The sequence below is a fragment of the Diplotaxodon limnothrissa genome, linkage group LG7 (assembly GCF_057381915.1).
Source record: "Diplotaxodon limnothrissa isolate DT_005_m linkage group LG7, D_limnothrissa_male_GT1.1, whole genome shotgun sequence".
NCBI lineage: Eukaryota > Metazoa > Chordata > Actinopteri > Cichliformes > Cichlidae > Diplotaxodon > Diplotaxodon limnothrissa.
The window spans coordinates 31,746,963-31,767,481 of record NC_140602.1 but is presented as its reverse complement, the minus strand read 5'-3'; the positions used below and the strand labels follow the sequence as shown (position 1 = coordinate 31,767,481).

The 20,519-nt window shown below is 42.4% G+C and overlaps 2 protein-coding genes across 2 annotated transcripts in view; one reads left to right on the top strand and one right to left on the bottom strand.

Moving 5' to 3' along the window:
- Positions 1-5,113: 5,113 nt before the first annotated feature.
- On the bottom strand, positions 5,114-14,312 carry crata (carnitine O-acetyltransferase a). The gene is made up of 14 exons (XM_085357919.1): positions 14,124-14,312; positions 12,941-13,231; positions 12,251-12,369; positions 11,484-11,537; positions 11,171-11,336; positions 9,586-9,760; positions 9,325-9,503; positions 8,741-8,841; positions 8,397-8,516; positions 7,646-7,768; positions 6,181-6,316; positions 5,959-6,021; positions 5,637-5,774; positions 5,114-5,462 (listed from the first exon to the last, which is right to left on the bottom strand). The coding sequence occupies exons 1-14, from the start codon at positions 14,148-14,150 to the stop codon at positions 5,247-5,249; spliced, it is 1,908 nt and encodes a 635-aa protein (XP_085214045.1). The 5' UTR covers positions 14,151-14,312; the 3' UTR covers positions 5,114-5,246.
- Positions 14,313-14,570: 258 nt separating this feature from the next.
- ptpa (protein phosphatase 2 phosphatase activator) overlaps positions 14,571-20,519 on the top strand; it is a 30,499-nt gene continuing 24,550 nt past the window's right edge. Inside the window, exons 1-6 of the mRNA XM_085357917.1 lie at positions 14,571-14,643; positions 17,237-17,346; positions 19,172-19,258; positions 19,614-19,739; positions 19,826-19,943; positions 20,264-20,363. Coding sequence (XP_085214043.1) covers positions 14,571-14,643; positions 17,237-17,346; positions 19,172-19,258; positions 19,614-19,739; positions 19,826-19,943; positions 20,264-20,363 — 614 coding nt within the window. The remainder of the gene's footprint in view (positions 14,644-17,236; positions 17,347-19,171; positions 19,259-19,613; positions 19,740-19,825; positions 19,944-20,263; positions 20,364-20,519) is intronic.

Below are 20,519 nucleotides of genomic sequence, written 5' to 3'. Positions count from 1 at the left end.
TAACAGGTGGCTGAAAAGCATATGAAGCAAGGTTCAGGTTTTTTTTGAAGAATCAGTGCGCAAAATATCAGAGAGAAGAAGAAAGTTAGTGTCAGGTTACTCTGTGGAGCTGTGCTCCATTCACACACTCACTCTGCAGATCCATTTATATAGTAATGACTGTGAGAGCCAGGTGGACCACACACAGGAAGCTGTGTGTTCTCATAACTAGGACTCAGCTGCCAGTTGGGACACGCCTCACCCACTCTGCTGCTTTTACTGGGAACTGACCTTTTAGAAAAACATCAGTCAGAGGGAGTGAATCAGAGCCAACAAACAGAATCAATCCAAACTTCCTCATCGGATTCATCCCTCCATTACACCTGCTGGAACTAGTGTTCAGTACAGTTCTTGTGCAGTGTGGCATACCTCATCCTCTTCTACCCATTTCCTTCATAAAGAATGGCTTCTTGACAGCCACCCTTCCACTGAAACCATTTCTGATGAGTCTTCAGTGAACAGCAGATGAATCAGCTGAAGGGGCAGCTGCACCTCTCAGGTGTTTGCTGGATTTTTTTCCCCTAGTTCTTAAGGACATGACTTTCAGATTCTGGTCACCTGCTGTAGATAGCTTTGAGGTCTGTCACTTCTTCTGTTATCCACCACGAGACAAGATCTTGCTTGGAGTCCAAGACTGAGTGTGATTGATGGTCATTTGTAGGAGATGAAACTTTTATGTTATGTGTGTTTTTCTGGATTTTTGTTGATATTCTGTTTCTCTCCTTTAAAATTGGAGGCAGCTAATTTCTTTGTGTGTGAGCAAACTTACAAATTAAGCAGAGGATCAAATAATTATTTCACCCAGTGTGTACACACACAGACACGCACACTTCTCAGTCCATACAAAGAGCCCTTCTAAGGTCTGAGTGACTGTGAGGGCGAAATCTGTGGAAAATGATGTGTTGTATGATGATGTATTTCTCATAACCTAATCTCTACTTTTCCAGTCATTTAAAAAGATTAATTATCTTTACACAGATTACAAAGAGGGTCTTCAGTCATGACTAACAGAAGAATTCCTTCCACTTCCCGCTTTCCACTGTGTTTTGGCAGCAAGTGACGGTTTAGAAATTTCAGAGAAAGTCAAGCACGACAGTCAAAATGTGAGTTTGCAGTTTCCCTGTGAGTGTTTGGTTTTAGGGATGGGGGCAAGGTAGACAAAGAACAGGGTCTGAATGAACCGGAACTGAACTTCAGCTCCAGCATGAGCCGCACTGAGTCATTGGTTTACTCAAAGTCTTTTCATGTTTAATTCACTGTAATGTTTCGTCTGCTGGGAAATGTCACCTTCTGACTACAGCAATATAAAAACACAAGTGTCCTGCACAGTTCCCACCAGTCACACACGGCATGAGGCTCCTATGATTTCTGCATTTAAGAACCTTAAAGGTACTTATTGTAGTTGTGGTTGAGTTAAACTGAGTTTATTGACTCCAGAGGAGCCAAATTCGTGCTCATTTTATGCTTCATCTTTGGCCAAAAATTTGCTTCACGCCGTGTCCTGGAAACCCATCAGGAGCAGTTGTTTGATTCTGTTTGTGGGTGGCCGGTGCTTTTTGGTCAGCATGATTTGAAAGAATAATCATAGGTCACATATTAAATGTTCATGTCATACTAAATGTCCAGTTGGAATAACATTGGACTCTTTCTCATCCTATTTGTTGTTAGTGGCAAATATTTGGGGCTTTCCAGTGTGACTGTATTCACATGGGCAACACGAGGCCAAGCTTTGCTTCGCATTTGGTGTAACACATCAGACTGTTCATGCTTTCATGCTTATGTAGCTTTGGTTAAAGTGTTTTTTTCCCCTAGTGCTAAACAAATTATTCACCATCACCGTCACATCATAAAAAGGGCTTGTTATATATTTTCCAACAGCAATTTTAGCACAGGGGAACTCCAGGCCTCGAGGGCCGGTGTCCTGCAGGACATGTCTTGAAGTTCTCCAGAGGCCTGGTAATGAACTAATTATTTAATTCACGTGGGTTAACCCAGGGTGATATCTAAAACCTGCAGGACACCGGCCCTTGAGGCCTGGAGTTCCCCACCCCTGTTTTAGCAGATTATGAGTCTACCTTCCGACTGTGGAGCCCATTTAAATTCAGTAAATATTATCACCTTCACAGGACCAAGTTGCTGCCACGTGATTGGCTGATTTGTGTTAAACAACTTAACTGGTATACCTAATGAAGTGGCTGTGAGTGTCCATGAACCATGGTGCTAAGAGAAAAAACAAACAAAAAAACCCCACATGTTACCATAAGAATAAAATAAAGAAAAATATACAAGAAACAAGTGCTTTGAACAATATTCATTTAATCATTCTTTTAACTTTGTATTTTTTACATTCACAATAATTACATCGTTCCCATCGTTTAAACTGGCCAACAAAATTCTGTTAGTCAAATGTGAACACACAACCTCATTTAGACTCCAGTAAACATGTTTTAGTGTAATCTTAAAGCCTAATCTTTAAGTGCTGCAGAACAAAGCAACATAACATATGGCCTTAAACCCAGTTAAGGCCATTCGCGATCTATGATTGTGGTGAACTTTTAGACTCTAGTCAAAAGTCAAGTTCACACAGTGTGGGAAAAGTCATCAAGAAGAGAAGGCAGTGTAGAGCAGGGTTGCAAAATGGCTTGCAGCTGTTACTGATTTCCAACAATGTGGTCTCTGGTGGGCTTGATCTAAACTTCTCTGGTTATGTTTTAAACTATGGAATAGTCCAAACATGTTATTTTCTAAAACTTTCTCCTATTTTTACAAGTTCAAGACTAAAAAAAGTAATAAAAACATTTTCACCCTGCGCAGCTTTGTGCATTACACAATGATGGAAGTCTAAGGCACACAAGTACAAACCAGACTGCTAGCTACAGATAACTAGAGATAACAGATAAATATTCTTATCAGACAACGAGCAGTCTTCATTAATGATTTTTTTTTCAAAGTACAGAAAATAATCTGTGTGATCAAGTTTTTAGGGCCCGAGCACTGAGAGTGCGAAGGCCCTATTGTATCTGCTCCGTTTGTTCTTCTTCTTCTTGTTATTATTATTATTATTCAGGAAAAACAAGGGCGTTTTTCAGGGCCTAAACATGCTCAAAAACTCATGAAATTTTGCACACATGCCAGGTCTGGCGAAAAATTTTGTATTTTAATGGTTTTACATATGAGCACTGGGAAATGGCTCTAGAGCGCTACCTATGCCTTGTTAAATGCAGCCCTACGACCACATCGTTTGAGCTACATGTATGAAATCTGGCACACATGTGTATCATGCCGAGACAAACAAAAAAGTCTGTGGGCCCATTGACGCAAACCAAACAGGAAGTCCGCAATTTAGAAGTGAAGGTGACATTTTGGCTCTAATTTTGCCATTTCCATGCCTCGAACTTTTTTGAACTCCTTGGGATTTGGTCGTATAAGCTTCATCTTTGGTCAGTGCCAACTACACACCTGGGCCATGTTAAATTGTGGAGCTTTTGACTTTTCGCGATACGGTGAGCCCGTGGCGCCACGGCGAATTTCGATGACTCGCCATGAAAATCTTATAGCCTCTCATTTTGTCATACATTGTCCGATCTGGACCAAAGAGCACACATATGATAAGGCTCCACCCCTGAACATATTTCAACTGCCATATTTGACATCAGGGACAGCGCCACCTAGTGGAAACAGGAAATGTCATGTTTTACACTTTGGGGTACAGTACTGTGATGGGTGACATCTGCAGCCTCAAATTTCTCTAGGAAAGCCTTAAGGAGTTGGTCTTGGGTTACAGTGAAAACTGTGACTTTTCGCGAAAGGGTGTGACCCCAGCAGCATGGCGAAACAAATTAGTGTAACTCAATGAAATCCAGTCTGATCAGTACCAGACTTTACAGGCATGATGTCAGACCCGCCCTGAACAGATTGATGTGCCCATTGTCAGGAATACGCACAGCGCCACCTAGTGGCAACAGGAAATGTCATGGCTTTAATTTTGTTGTACTGATTTTCACAGGTCCATTGTGACCACCTCAAAAGCGGTGAATATCACCATCAGTCCTTCATGATGCTTCAGTGCAAAAATTGTGACTTTAAACTGAACGGCGCATCCTGGTGGCAACGCGGTTCACCATGAACAATGAAGTGGCTTTTGAGGGGCTTGGAAAGTTTAAAAAGTCTTGAAATTTGGGCCACACCTCCAACGTGATGAAGGCTTTGTTGTTATGTGATCATTTTCATTGAATAGCGCAAAATGGCTCTGCAGCGCCCCCTACAAAATTTCAAAACATCAGCCCCTGCTCTGTGTTTTATGTCTGAAACCTGGTAAACTTATACAAGATATCAAGATGTACAAAAAAAGTCTCTTGGAGCAATATCCCAAATCCAACAGGAAGTCAGCCATTTTAAATTTAATGTGTAATTTCGGTGACATTTTCCCCTCTTTTCAGGCACCGTACTTTGACGAACTCCAAGTGATTTCATCATATTGAACCAATCTCCAGTGTGTGGAATCTAAAGACCTTTGTGATGTTAAATTGCGAAGCTTTTTATGTTCAGGGAAACAGGGTGGTCATGGCGGCACGTAGAGTTTCAGTCACTCGCCAAAAAGCAGTAATCTGCTGTCACTCAAAAACACAATGTCCAATCTCTCCGGAAGGTCGCAGGCATGATGAGACTTGAGCTCGGAAATGTTTGCTATGCCACTTGTCAGTATTGGTTAGAGCGCCACCTAGTAGGATGACTATAATAATCATGATTGACCGAGATGAAAAGTAAGCTGGTGGTTAAATGCATGAATTCCATCAATGTGACATCAGATCGGACGTGCTGGTTTTAGGTGTTGGTCGTGGCTCGACGCGCCGCGGTGCGAGGGCCCTCATAACGCTGCTTGCAGCTTTAATTTTTTTTTTTTTTTTTAAAGATTCAAAGAGTTTTGACTTGTTGGTTTTCGGTCTGATCAGGTGATCATGTGATGGTGAAATATCCAGTCAAAACCACCAAACAGTTAAATTTTCATGCTGTAAACATGTGCTTCACTCATTCTGTGATTTTTTATTTTATTTTATTTATTTTTTAGTAACATCATAAAATCATTAGAAATGTGGAGGACAGCAGTTCTCACTGATTCAGTCTCATTTAAAGTGCATCATAAATCAAACAAATCGACTGTCTCACTGCAGCATTTGTTTCATCTCCGGAAACGTTCGATTGGAGCCTCACAGTTTGGCTCTCGGCGCTTGCTCCAGCAGTGTCCTCATGTCCAGCAGCGCGTCCACCACTGCCTGAGCCAGCTGTGCTGCGGCTGTTTCTTTGCAGCTATTGAAAGCAGACACTGCAAAGTTGATGTGGTCGTTCATGGGGTTGTAGCACACACCGTACCCGTTGGGGACAACAGGGCCAAAGCACATGACGCAGTCGGTCTGGGATGGGACCTTTTTGAAGATATAAGAAGTAGAGGTTAGCTTGCAGGACGTTTAGATGTTTCAACTCATCTGGAGTTTGTGTTGCTCAAGTTACATAAAAAGAATTACATATACATGAAACCGCCAAGGTCGCAGGGTCACATTTTCTACTTGCATGTGTTGCTTCAGAATATTGTTGTATACCTGACTGGTAGACAGTCGATAGTGTAAGGCTTTAGTGTAGGCGGCGTCTTTCAAGACATCAGGGACGGAGAGGTTCTCTTCGATGGCCTGCATCTTCAGACCCAGCAGGTGTCTGTCGATGGCCTGACCACTGATTGCCTATGAAGGAGAGACAGAGCAAAAGCAATGATTTTTTTTTTTTTCCAGTGGATTCACTAAATATCCAGGTCCCTTCACTTTCTGCACCCATACTGTAGATGTGACTCTCGCCTCACATCTACTGTCACTGCAGAGATGTGCTCATTGCTGGACCTTTTACAGTCCCAGTGCTGTGAGCACTCACCATGTTAGTGTATGACTTGTGAGCCTTTACAGCCTTCTCCATGAGATCCACTTTCTCAGAGTTCTGTGTAAACAGGAAGAAGATGGAAAAATCAAACTTGCATTAAACTTGACTCACATTCATTTAACGAGTCTAGTTTAATAAAACCTGAATTTAAACAAGCCATTAAATCAAATAAAAACATTCATTCCTGGCCGCTGTATGATCAGTTTGGTGGCCGACCTGTTTGCTGGGATCGTCAAAGGCTCTGACGAAGGCGGCTGAGGCACGTGAAGCTGATCGTATCGTATCAGTACGACCGAGTCTGAACATCCGCAGGGAGGCGCTTTCATATGTGGCACAGCACTGCTGGTACATCCTGCAAGGAGAGAGGAGAGGATATTTTACCTCCAGGAACAAAAATGAGGAATTAAACTGCTCTGATGTTCAGTCACAGCTCCACTTCAGAAGACATAGTTAATTTAATTAAGATTTAAGATTTACAGAAGAATTTATATTTATATTAAATTCATATAAGAACGAAACTAAATAAAGATGACACTTGTAATCCTACCGATTACAGCAGTTTACAGAAGCATCCCAAAATCATCTCTCTGCTGAGAGATGCTTAAGAGGATCTTGCAGGACCTTTTTAAAAAAATAATAATTTTTTTACATAACCTGGGTTTAGCTGCACTGAGATGATAAAGAAGGCTAGAAGACACACAGAGGAATAACAGGGAAAATCTTGTAAATTTTTAAATTAAAAGCCCCTACACAGACAGAGCAATGGCTCATATGATGTCCAACCTAGGGCTGGGTATCGTCACTGATTTCTAGAATCGATTCGTTTCCGATTCACAAGGTCCCGAATCCACAATTCGATTCAATTCAATTTGATTTAAATCTGGGAAATTTTGACAGTCAGAAATATTATAATTCAGATCAGTACATTTACATATTTTTCTATCTATAAAAAGGAAGCTGACACACGCAAGACTTTATCAAAGGTGTGAGCATCACAGCAGATGCCTTTGTGTCAAAGTAGCTGAAGATAAAACACAGAAAAACATGAAGGTGATTTTCCTGACCTGGGAATTTATAAAAATATTCTGCAGTACATCAAAAATGAAAGAAAACCATTAATCAACATATGAACGTTAACTCTGAAGTTACAGCGGTTTTGTTAGAGACACGGCTGCATAATTTTAAAAAGTTTACATTTGTAGTTTGGATCTTCTTTTGCTGCTGGTTCAGTCAATATTGTTTGGAGAGAGATAAAACTAACAGCTTTATGATCAGCGCAAAAAGGGCGTGGACACAAAGCGCCAACAGATCAGAATCAGCAAGCTGTCGGCTTTCAACCCCGACCGTCAGCTGAGAAAGGCGACATCTCACTGATTCTGATCCGTCGGCGGGTCCGCGCTGTGTGTTTAAGTCTTTGTGCAGAATCCGTGTACCCGCTCTCATTTACTGTCTTAGCTGTTTGGTGGTTGTTGAAATTTTGTGATCTTTCACCTGAGATTCTGGCATTTCGGGAAAAATAAATTTATATTAAAAAAATCGATTCAGGATTTTAATGAATCGATTTCACGTTATCCAAGTCAGAATCGATTTTAATCGATAAATCGATTATAAAAACCCACCCCTAGTCCAACCTCTGTGCTACAGTTAGAAAGCCAGGCACTAACACCAACCAGCGCCTCACCTGTAGTAGGCCAGCTGCAGCGCCATCTGGATGAAGGCATCGGGACTCATCTTGTGGGCTTTTGGGAAGTTTTTTCCAAAGTGTCCGAAAACCATCACCCTCATGTCCAGGTCCTGGGCTAGTCTGTAAGGGAAAGATGTCACATTTACACTGACTGTTAACACGTATGCAGTCAGCAAGTTTGGACAACATTGTTGTACCAGAGTATTTAGACTATGATTTTCAGTATCATCATATTAAGATGTTCTTCTTTCCTTTACATAAGGAGATGATATATTTCCATTTGCCTTGTTGTGTGCTGCACAAAAGCCCCACCAGAGGGCAGTATGTACTTGTAAACAATCTGCTGAGCTCAGCGAGATGTGAAACTGGCCACAAAGCGTATTAAAGCGGCAGTATATTTAGCTTTGTCCTACCAATACAGATAAGCTAGGTCACACAGATTAAGCTTGAAGAAAACTTTGGATAAAGAGGGTAAAGCTTCTAACTGGATTCATTTTTAGTCCCCAAGAAAAAAAACACAAGTTAAGAAAATCAAGAAAAAAAAAAAAAAAGAAAAGAAAAAAATCACAACCCATATGTTAGCTTTTTCATATTCACATGTCAGTACTGAACAAGGTTATCTCTTTATGTTTGTTTTACACACAACTGCTCAAATCTATATCAAATTATACCTGGGTTAACACAAATATTGTCCTGAAAAAATAAAATATTGCCCAAACATGATACTCATCCCAAATGCTGCCCTCACGTGTTCATGCTGTTCTTGGCCTCCTCGATGTCTTTCTTGATATCCGGCGTGATGTGGAAGTCTAATTTCCGCGGCATGGGTAAAGGCACCATGGGAAACCGCACCATCTCAGGCTTCCTCCTGTAAACACAAAGAGAAAACAAAACATACACAGACTCTGTGTTTACACCAGAAAAAGAAATCTGAATGAGTGGATGAGATGGAAATTGAGCTGCAGAGAGCAACTGAAACAAATGTAGTGCTTTCAAACATGTCCAATCACGCTGTGGTGAACATTCCCATACCAGAGGCTCTAAAGGGTTCCTCTATGAAAATAAACTGAAGATAATCTGTGACCTACTTACGTGTACTCTACAACGTGGTCGATCAGGGCTACGATGGGTGGACCTTCAGCCGGAGCGTGCTCGTAGTTTGCTCCACACGCCCCATCCTCTCCAACAATGAACTGGAAGAGAGAAGAAAAAACATTTAAGGAAAACACTGCACGTTTTCTCTATTGCTGAGGGATTTAACGGCCTTATTATATTATTATTACAGTAACCACAGTTCCAGTTTATCAAACATCAAAGCCCACTGAAGAGAGACCAAACCACCAGGGTGAGGAAACCAGGCCTTGCTGCAGGAGACAGGTTCAGAAACATCAAATGTCTTGATGCATGAAAACATGCATCCACTCATGTTTTTCAGCTAAAACTGTCCTGCAGTCTAAGATACAGCCACCTTCCTTCAGTTAAACTTGTTGTTTGTTAAGAGTTTGAGGGATTTAAAGGCTCTTCTGTAATACTGATGTTTCTCTTACAACACTTCAAGCTGAATTTAGGCTGAGTGAGAGAGAAACATCTGCATGTACAGACACCTTGGCGTGCAGGCTGTCTAATGAGGCTGTTGCTGTCTTTTGTGATCACTGTTGTATGCACGTGCAGGTCACCTGCAGCGTCTTGTCGAACCAGCGGTTGCCACTGTTCCACTGGCTGCCTCCTCCGTGCAGCATCTGGATGGCGGCACAGCTGCGGTAAAGCTCATTAGACACCCGAGGCATCGCTCCATCCAGACACAGTGTGAAGATGCTCCTCTGGATAGCCAGCACCGACTCTTTGTTGGTTTTATCTGCACACACAAAACAAAAAGTGACTAAACTGCTCCACAGACTAGCAGCTCTCATAACACAGTCAGCGTCCTGTTGGCTCACCTTTGATGAGGTTGAGGTAGGCTTTGCCCCACGAGTCTCGGTGCTGCGTGGTGAGGATGCCGACAGGCTCCGAGTTGGAGTTTGCTGAGGCACTGCAGATCCTCTCCAGCTGGACGCAGAGCTGATCTGCAGTCAGCGGAGTTCCGTCGCTGTTGTACACGTCCAGCACAAAGAACTGGATCCAAGTGGAAGAAAGAGGTTAAGTCAGAAATCAGTCTGCCAGATGCAGATGCAACAAAAGCTGGTGTCCAGACCTGTGTCTAACACATTCTTTGAATAGTTCCTGATTTAAATTAGGAAGCAAAAGTGCTAGAGTGGTAACTTTGGGGGATTTGTTAATCTTTCTACTAGGGTGACATACAAACATTCATCCATCACAAGTGATTAATATACTAATTTGTTTCTTAAAAACAAGCCCAGTCAAAGTTGTTTTTTTTTTATGAATCAAAAATGCAAAAGATGAAGGAAATGATCCTGAAACTAGAAGAGCGCTCAGTTCCTCCTTTTATATGAATCACAAAAGGTTTATGTCTGTGGGTATAGATCTGCAAACCTATATAAATATTACTACTTTGGAAGAATGTATTAGGGGGTAATGCTAACTGCAGGCTAATAGCCTGGAACAAACCCTGGAATACTGTATGGCATTAGCTGAATATCGCCCCCTAATGGTGGATGCAGTGAAGAAAAAACCCCCCAAAAAGGTCCCAGTGTTTAAAACTCTCAGCCTTAAAATTAATTACTAACAACAGCAAGCAGCTAGACTCTTAATAAATAGGATGGCTGACTGACTGACTGTGCTTTTCTATTGTTTCTAAAATGCGTAAAGCAGTGCCAGGACTGCTAAAGGCCATGCTCGCTCAGATGTGCCAACTACAAAGCAAGTTTAACATATCCAGGATCGCTTTACTCATCTAGTTTCATTTATTATCACCAGTCAGGATAGGTGATAAAGATAACACATCACTGTTCAATCAAGCTATGAGTGTGTTCACTCAAAATCTTAAAATCTGAAGCAGAGAAAATACATAGCCTATGCATTTTGATATTTCAGCCCCGGTGGTTTTAGATTAGATAAAACTTTATTAATCCCTCAAGTAGGTTCCTCCGGGAAATCCTTCTTTTTTTAAAAGAGCAAGTAAAAATTATATATATATTAAAAAAAAAGAAAAAAAGAATTCAAACTAATAACTACAGCGGTCCCCTTGTATAACGCCGTTCACCTTTCGTGTCCTCACTGATTTTTTGTGTGCAATTTTGACTCTGAAGTGTTGCACTGTATGTTTGTAAGTTTTCTCCCCAACAAACGCAACAATGTCGACGAAACATTTTGCACCGTCAAAGGCACCTTTGGTAGCACACAAAAGGCAGAGGAAGATGCTAACCATCGCACAAAAAGTTGGACTTCTGAACATCTGTTATTTCAAACATAGCCTGCCGGCCTGTTTCCGTGGCCAGAACACCACACAGGTTTCACGTGGCTGCTCCGTTCAGACCCATGAAAGTGCCGAGTGTACTCTGGAAAACTCGAGTTTACCGTGTTTGCTGATCTCTAACGTCAGGCTGCAGAAGGCGAGCTGCTTACCTGGAAGTTGTGCACTACGGTGATGTGTTTGGGGGGTCGTGAGCTCTTGGCGTGGTTCACCACCAAGTCTCTCTTCAGACCAGGGATCCGGCATGATGACAGCACCTCGTAGTACTGATTCATGCAGAGAGGCTTCCCTCCCAGGTACTCGACCGGAAGAGTTTCACTGAAAGAAAAATATTCTATCATTTACTGCATGCTTCGGTTTGACTGATTAAAACGTATTCAGGATCATGTTATCTCATTAAAATATAAAATTTCATCCCTGCTGAACATAACTGAATAAAAACCACATTTTAAAATACGTACTCACTTATCAATCATTGTCTTAAAGTCCAAAACGCCTGCTATCAGTTTAGCTGCAAACCTGAAGACAGATAGACAGAGATCAATATAATCTATTGAGTTTCAGTGACAGGAGCCCAGAGATTCACAGGGTATGCCAAAGAAAATGCTGAAAAAACATGAAACTTTGACAAGGGAAAAGAAAAAAGGAAAGGAGTAAAGGAAAGGAAAGATGAAATAAAAAGAAGGAAAAAATAGGGGAAAGGGAGGGAGAGGAAATGAGGAAGTGAGAGTGAGAACAAAAAGGAAATGAAGGATAAAAAAGTAGATGAAAAAGTAGACGAAAGAGTAGAAGAAGAAGAGGAAGATGATGCAAGCTTATGAGTGGGTGGAAGGAAGGAAGGAAGGAATGAAGGAAGGAAGGAAGGAAGGTTCAAAGATCCACATCTTTTATTTACTTCAATGACTGAACTGAATGTGTTTATGATGGACACATGGATTCAGACCTAACCCTAAACACCACATGTTCAGTGGCGTTCACATTTTAGTCTAAAAACATGACATTTAGTCAAAATCTATTTGTTGCATCTTTTTTTTTTTTTTCAAAAAGCCAAAAAAAAAAATGGACAAAATTAATTTGGTCCAACCAGATCCTGTAAAAACAAACAATTCAGTCATCATCAGGGAAATCAAGGTGCATGACTTTATACTGCAGGGAAAGAGACACCGAAAACCTGTTTGGGATTCAGAGCAATAAAGAGACTCTGACATTTGGAAGAAGCTGCATGTGATCACCTTATTTGTCCTTTCTTATCACTGAAGTTCATGCGAGGCAAAACCAACCCAGGACTTGAATGGACGACCACAGGCAAACGATAGTCGAGGTAAGCCACCTGAACCCACCACTGTGACAGCTAAAGAGAGACAAACACACAGATAGGCACTGAGTGGATCACACACCAAGAAGAAGGACACAAAATAACTTTGTTATCAGATTTTCCTTTAAAGAAGAAATATTAGATCTTACAGAAAGACCCCTTAGCCTCTTCCTCACCAACAACAAAAACTAAGATGAGGCAGGACGTCTGACATCAACACTGCATAAAAAAGGTTGAGAAGAAACTGCTCTAGACAGTCAGTTTTTTTCTACTCTTAGGTCTGTGTGATGTCATACAGGAATATCATTAATATGGTCAAATCAGGCACAGAAGTCACACCCTCCTGTTCTTTGAGAGGGGTCAGCCAATCAGAAGAAAGTTGGCTGTGAGGAGTGTGAGGAAGTGAAATCTGACTTATTTCACACAGAGGAAGAATTAAAAGCCCAAAGTAAGAAAAAGGGGTATTATTTTGAACTGAAATTCAAACAAAGCTACTCTAGCAGAGTCCACAAATGAGAGTATGGAGGTGGAAATAAGCACCATAAGTCTAGTTTAATATATTTAAAGGACCAGAGTGCCAAAAACAAGGTCCCCTTTTTGAGCTCACCCAGTTCTCAGTTTTGGATGCCCTCTTCTCCAGACCCCTTTGCAGCCTCTCTCCAAGCCCTCCAGCTCGCTGAAACTCCTCCAGCAGCCCTTTGGTGTGCTTCAGCTCGTCTGCCTCCACAATGGGCTCTAGGGCGGCAAGGTATCGCTCACAGGTCTGCTGCAAAGTGGGGACAGGCAGGCATGGCAGCCCCTTCTGGTGGGTGAAGTATCGGCCAGCGGCTCGAGTGGCTGATACTGGTTTGACCAAGAAACTGGTCTTCACAAAACCGCAGGTCTTCATCATCCCCACCTTTAACAGAGAAATAAGAGAAATGACATTAAGACAAAAGGTTTGACTGCCACAGCGGATCATCAGCCACTCCCACAGCACATCTCACCACCTCTCGCTGTCCTCATTCATGTCCTGCACCATCCTCCCATACTTCCCTGCCACTCCTGACTTCCTCATGCACTATAACATTTCCTCTCTTGGCACCCTATCATATGCTTTCTCTATAGCCACTTCTCCATAAACACTGTCAAAGCAAACCTCACATCTACAGTGCTCTTTTCTTGGCATGAAGTCACCCTCCTGCTTGCTGATCCTCAACTCTCTCCTTAACCCAGCTTCAACAACCTTTTCCCATAACTTCATGGTATGGCTCACCAGCTTTATACCTCTGTAGTTATTACAGCTTTGCATATTAGTTTCATGGGGAAAACTAACATCACAGGATAATGAGCAGAGGGTCAACAGCAAACCTACAAAACCAGATTATGATTCAACCAAAGAGTATTTAATGTGTTTAAAAGGTGTGCACACATGCTAATCTCATCGGTTTATTGTATTTATGTTGTAGCATCTGCTTTTAATCCAACTTACACAGGCTTGGACTACATTAAAGGTATCTTTAAAGCTGCAGTCACGCTGGTGTTCCACTGTCTTTGAGCTAAATTCACCTTTCACCCACTTCTGTAATTGCCGGTGCGTTAAATATTAGCCACAGCTAACAAACAGAATTTTCCGCCTAGTAGCAGCAGCGAGCTAATTAACTTACTCTAGCTCAGAAAAAAAATCGAGTCTCGGGTGAATTAATTAACGTGGATGTCATTAATTCTGTCAGAGGGTGAAAGCTGAACTCGGGGGGTGGGGGACACACAAACAAACCAACAGTCAGTCCGCTAAAGCTGCCGTTACTCACCACAGATCTGCTGCAAATGCCCCACATTCTGCAGTCGGAGGTAGAAACGCCCACAAAAACACAGAGAGCAGTCCAATGAAGCACAGAGTCCGGCCACCACGATCTTACACAGCTTTTTTTTTTTTTTTTTATCCGTCAGGCGGGCGGTGCTGTAGCCTGACTGCACAGCCTCTCTGCAGCTGCTCAGTGCTTTATCTGCTAAAGTTACTCAGCTGGAAAAGAGCCGGGGTGGCCGGCTGCCCCAGATGCAATAAATAAGTGGCAGAGTAGCAGTTATGCGCACTTATAAGTACAAATTCGATGTAACCTCTTAGTTTCTCGTTTTACCTCCACTATACGAAAGCATTAAATGTACTTTAAGATAAAAGTTTGATTTTCAACAATTTGAGAAATCTTGGGGTGCCACTCAGTATGCGAACATGTGGGGGCAGTACTGAGCCATGAGTAATGAGTCTGCCGGGAAAACACACCACGAAGAAGACTGTCAGGCTCGCCATGGCGGAAACAGAGCAGCAGTCAGGTAAAGCTCGGCTTGATGCTCGTGCTCGGCGTCAGCAGTGTGTCGTGTGATGTTTATTTGACGCTTTCAAGGCAGTGACCTTTAGAAACGAGGCTTTAGGGTTTGATTTAAGGGCTGTTAGATGAACCTGGAAGCCAAGAGTTGTCCACACTCACTGACTGCAGGTTCTCCACCTGGGCTGGTTGTATTTGAACTCTGTGGCGCAAATACGGTGATGTTAGCAGACTTTAGCACAGTCTGACAGAGACACAGTCTCCTTACCTGGCTGTGTGTGAGGTGTCAGCTTGCACACAGTGAGTAAAAAGTACTCAGTACTTTCTGGCTGCTAACCGGAGTCAGCACATTGATTAGTGTCGTCTTTAAAGGGGACCTCGATTCCTGTGCTTGAATAAAGTTGTTGAAAACACACTGGAAAGATTATTAAATTACTTTACTAATACTAGGTATTGAATGTCGGTGAACAGGCATATCCTTTCAAGCAGAGAAAAAGGTCTGCAGATGCAGTGTTTGCTTTCAGAGTATTGATGGAGAAGGTCAGAAGGAGCTTCACTGTGTCTTTGGATTTAGAGAAAGCTTATGATAATAGGGCGCTAAGAGAAGAACCGTGGTACTTCCGGGTTGAAGGTGGGTTTACATCAGCGGTCGTCTTTGAGCTTATTTGCAATTCAATTTTATTTATATAGCACCAAATCACAACAAAAGTCGCCTCAAGGCGCTTCATAGATACAGAGAAAAACCCAACCATCATATGACCCCCTATGAGCAAGCACTTTGGCGACAGTGGGAAGGAAAAACTCCCTTTTAACAGGAAGAAACCTCCGGCAGAACCAGGCTTAGGGAGGGGCGGCCATCTGCTGCGACCGGTTGGGGTGAGAGAAGGAAGACAGGATAAAAGACATGCTGTGGAAGAGAGACAGAGGTTAATAACAGATATGATTCAATGCAGAGAGGTCTATTAACACGGAGTGAGCGAGAAAGGTGACTGGAAAGGAAAAACTCAATGCATCATGGGAATCCCTGGCAGCCTACGTCTATTGCAGCATAACTAAGGGAGGATTCAGGGTCACCTGGTCCAGCCCTAACTATATGCTTTAGCAAAAAGGAAAGTTTTAAGCCTAATCTTAAAAGTAGAGATAGTGTCTGTCTCCCGAATCCAAACTGGAAGCTGGTTCCACAGAAGAGGGGCCTGAAAACTGAAGGCTCTGCCTCCCATTCTACTTTTAAATACTCTAGGAACAACAAGTAGGCCTGCAGTGCGAGAGCGAAGTGCTCTAATAGGGTGATATGGTACTACAAGGTCATTAAGATAAGATGGGGTCTGATTATTTAAGACCTGATGTTGATGCACAGGTCTCTGTGGACTATAATGTTTACAGGTGCAGGAGGGTCTGGAGAGAAGAGGAAGAATACATGTGTGCGAATAGGAGGGGCAGGTGTAACGATGATGCTGCAAGGAATAAAAGTAGTGAAGATGGATGAGTTTAAATACCTGGTTGTCAACCATACAAAGCACCAGACAACACTGAAGAGAGGTTGGAGACTGGTGTCGGAGATTTGTGATAGAAGGGTAGCAAAAAGAGTGAAAGTAAATAGTAACAAGATAGTAGTAAGACCTGCTGTGATGTATGGTTAGGAGATGGTGACGATGACAAAAAAGAACAGGAGGCTGAGGTAGAGGTGGCAGAGATGAAGATGTTCAGATTTTGATTGGGGTTGACCAGAATGAACAGGTTCAGAAAGGAGAACATCAGAGGGACCGATCAGGTTTAACGTGTGGGAGACAAAGGATGTTAAACATGGAAGGAAAAGAAGCAGACCACAGAGAAGATTCGTGGATCAAACGAAGGAGGACGTGCAGAGGGTTGGTGTGACAGACGAGGATTCGATGGAGGCAGATGATCAGCTCTGGCAATCCCTAAAGGGAGCAGCTGAAAGAGCATTAACCATAGACTGTATATAAAAGATTAATGTAACTGTGATGTCACCCACTAGTTCAAAAATCTGTTTTTGATGCTTTGAGTTTAACTTTTTGGCTGTCACCAAACATAAGTGAGAAAGCGATTGATTTTTGACTCTAAATGGCGATAACATTTACTAAATAAACTTCATGTTTGTTTTGGTAACTGAGTCCATAACATCATCGGGAAAGTGTTTACTCAGATCATAAATCAAGACTGAAGTAGGCTTATTTTCTCATAAACGGCTATACAGTCTAATCTTTGCAACCTGGAGCCACCCCCTGCTGGACATTACAGAGAGTGCAGGTTTACATCTCAGACTGTATAGAAAAGATGGAAACACCCACTGGTTTTTGACTCAGCCTCATTGTTATTCGCCCCCATTTTAGGTTTTTGAGGCCAACGTGACCATATTAGGACAAGAGGGTGAAATTAGATGTTGACTCTAGGGGACTGGCTTGCTTATGGAGCCTCTAGTGGACATTAGAGGAACTGTAGCTTTTGGTGCATCACTTATCAGCTCGAGTGGTTGAAGTTTAGTTAAGAGCAGTGTGCAGCCGGAGCTTTTGGCTCATGGGGATTACTTATTTATGCACTGATGTCATGAAAATTCTCTGTTCTGAATTATTTTTTAGGATCCACTCCTGAAGATGAAGCCCCCGAGGAGGGGGCCAGCTTCACCTTTATGGTGCCCAAGAAAGAAATCAGCATGGTGCCTGACATGGGAAAGTGGAAGCGCTCTCAGGTTGGTTCCTCCCTGTGGGCGTGTGCACGCGTCTTCTTCGAGAGTTGTCTGTCATATTGAACGTGATATAACCATCGACTATGAAGGAAAAGTGTGGCTGTGAGTCGTTTCTGGAGGCTTTCGGCTGTCACATGGTGAAATTGGTGACAAAGATGGTGCTGTAGAGGGTACTCCACCAGAAACCGCCTTCTGATTGTTTTGGATGCTACCAGGTTGCCTCTGTTGCCTGTAATTTGTGAGGAAGATGTCATCTGCAACAAACTTGTTAGCAAGTATTCAGTGATTTTCCAGTTTTGGTCGCCTCCTTGGTTACTTTGCCAGCACTGAGGGCGCAAGCACTCGCCACTCAGACAAAATCTTCACATGAGTTCTGATATAGGAGGAGAAGATCTCAAAATTGGAAGCAAAGGATTTTTCCCAGAGTGTTTGAAGAGAAGTCCTCCTCATGAAAAATATCGGCAGCTGTGGCAATCTGCTAGCAACCAGATCCATCACCAGGTGGTTTCCCTAATAAAATCTGACAAGGAGCACATGTTTTTTTCCCCAATGACATGGTTGCTGGTGGGGGGCCCTACTGACTGACTTTAGTAATCAATTCTCCAAACTTCAGCAAACACTCAATAAACCTGTTAGAGGATACTAATTTTTCATTGCCACCAGTGGTTGCCAGTAGAGCAGGGCGATATGACCAAAAATATTTATCACGATATACATTTGAAAATTTGTGATAACGATATAACTGACGATATAATTGACACTAGACAAAATACTTTACAACTCCACAACTTTATTAGTGCAAAAACCCCATCAATGTATTTTCACTTAAACAAGCTGCTGTTTTTTTTTTTTTATGTGCATTAAAGTTGTGCAAATTCCTTGCTGACAGTTTAACCAAAAGGTTGCGTATGGGAAAGGAATTACTGCTGTACCATGTGTGAAACAAAAAATAAATAAATAAATAAAAGACATTTCCAGTGGAAATTGGCCGACAGATCCTCAGCATAACCTTGTATACTATCCACAAAACTTAAAAAGAGGTTATACACACACAATACGGTAATATTATGTTGAAGCACTGTACGTATCACTCCGCGAGGCTCCTGCCTACGATAGCCGTAATGCTCCGACAATCCATCAAGCGGTGCGTGTTTGTAGCTTAGCAAAGTCGTACTAAAACATTTGACAGATTTTCGAGCGCCGTGTACATAAAACCGTTTCGAGGTCAGTAAACAAAACCAGAATTCATACATAAGGCACACGGGATTATAAGGGGACCTGTTGATTTTCAGAAAAATCAAAGGATTGATTTTAAGTGTGCCGTATTTTCCAAACAACACGGTAATAACGACGGCCTGCTAGCATGCTCTACCAAAAATAGTGCTTTGTTGCGTATCTGACGGGCGAAAGCTAAACCAGTTCCACACCACTGAAGTTGGAGCATTTTTACAAACTAATTCTGGTTCATCTGTTTCATTCAATGATCCGCTTTCGCTCTTCTCATTCTGCATCGCAGCCATATGCGTATGTAAACAAAGGCACTGCGCATGCGTGTTTTACCCATATTCTATCGCGATATTTCATTTTCCTATCGTTGCCCAAAATTACACCGGTATTACCGTGAACGGTATGATATAGCCCAGCCCTAGTTGCCAGATGGTTGCAGACTGTTCTCTAGGCTTGTGTGACTGACCTTACGTTGTCACCTTGTTTGTCACATTGCCAAAATGGAGGACAAGTTAACATCAAATGTTTAGCAGTCACATGTATGCCATACTGCTGGAACACTGGTCTGATGTGTGTTTTTAACTTGCCTCTCTGCTTTCAGGCCTACGCTGACTACATAGGCTTTATTCTGACGCTGAACGAAGGTGTGAAGGGAAAGAAGCTCACATGTGAATATAAAGTGTCTGAGGTACGTGATCTGCTGGTTTTTGTATACTAAACCAGCAGATCTGCTGCGTAGCAAGAGAAACGCAGCAGAGCAGAGCATCAGCTGTCATTTAACGCCTGTCAGGTTAAACTTTGTCTGTAGAGAATATTTGGTGCATTTTAAAGTGCCAAGCTGATAGTTTGGTGATGTTAACCAGAAAATGTGGCCTCGTGCATGTGTCACATATAACCACACTACAAGTAAGAGCAACAAAAATGAAGAAAGCATTGAAATAAAGAATTTCGATTTTAGAGAAACCAACAGGCTTGAGCTGGTTTGTTATCTACCCCGACTCACGATGGTCCTGCTGCAGTCACTGCCTTGTTACTTTTCCCAGACGGTGGAGAAGCTCATGGATCTTCTGGGAACTCTGGACCGATGGATAAATGAGACGCCTCCCGTCGACCAGCCGTCACGCTTCGGAAATAAGGCGTACAGAACCTGGTTCGCCAAACTAGATCAGGTCGGTACGCTCACACATGTTCTAACACACATCCATGCACATGGGCTGTGGCTAGCAGTTAATTTATTTGTATGTTTTGTTTGTAGGAAGCAGAGGCACTGGTGTCGGTGGTCCTCCCTGCTGATAAACGTGCAGCAGCTCCAGAGATTGCTGTCTATCTCAAAGAGTCTGTGGGAAACTCCACCAGGATAGACTACGGCACAGGTAACAGTGCTCTATGTCACTCCAGTTATCAGTTAGCTTTGATTGGTTATGTTGCTACCGGATCTTTATTTCCTCCACAAATCAAAAAAAAGTTGTTGCTCCACCTGAACTTGTTGCAGCTGTTGTTGTTGTTCTTTAGTAGTTTTGCATCGTCTCATCAGTGCTGGCCCAAAGCATTGCTCTGGTCTACAGCAGCAGTAAAACTCAGACCTGGTGCTGTAGTCAGATGCCGAAAAGTGATCTCAGCGGTGCGTTTGAGTGCAGCTCACACACTTTGCAGACTAATCCTGCAGCTGTTTAATGTTAGTTTGTCTCTTCAGGTCATGAAGCAGCTTTCGCAGCGTTCCTCTGCTGTCTCTGTAAGGTTGGAGCGCTCAGGGTGGATGATCAGCTCGCTATCGTCTTTAAGGTGTTCAACAGGTGAGCTGTCACACTAAACTGCAGTATGCTGTTAATGCAATGGTAAATGTTCAGGTTTAAAAATCTGATTTTGTTACAAACTTTAATTTACCAAAAAGCACTGCTCCCTGTTTATTAGTGGTGCAACGGATCACGGTTGATCCATAATCCAAACCG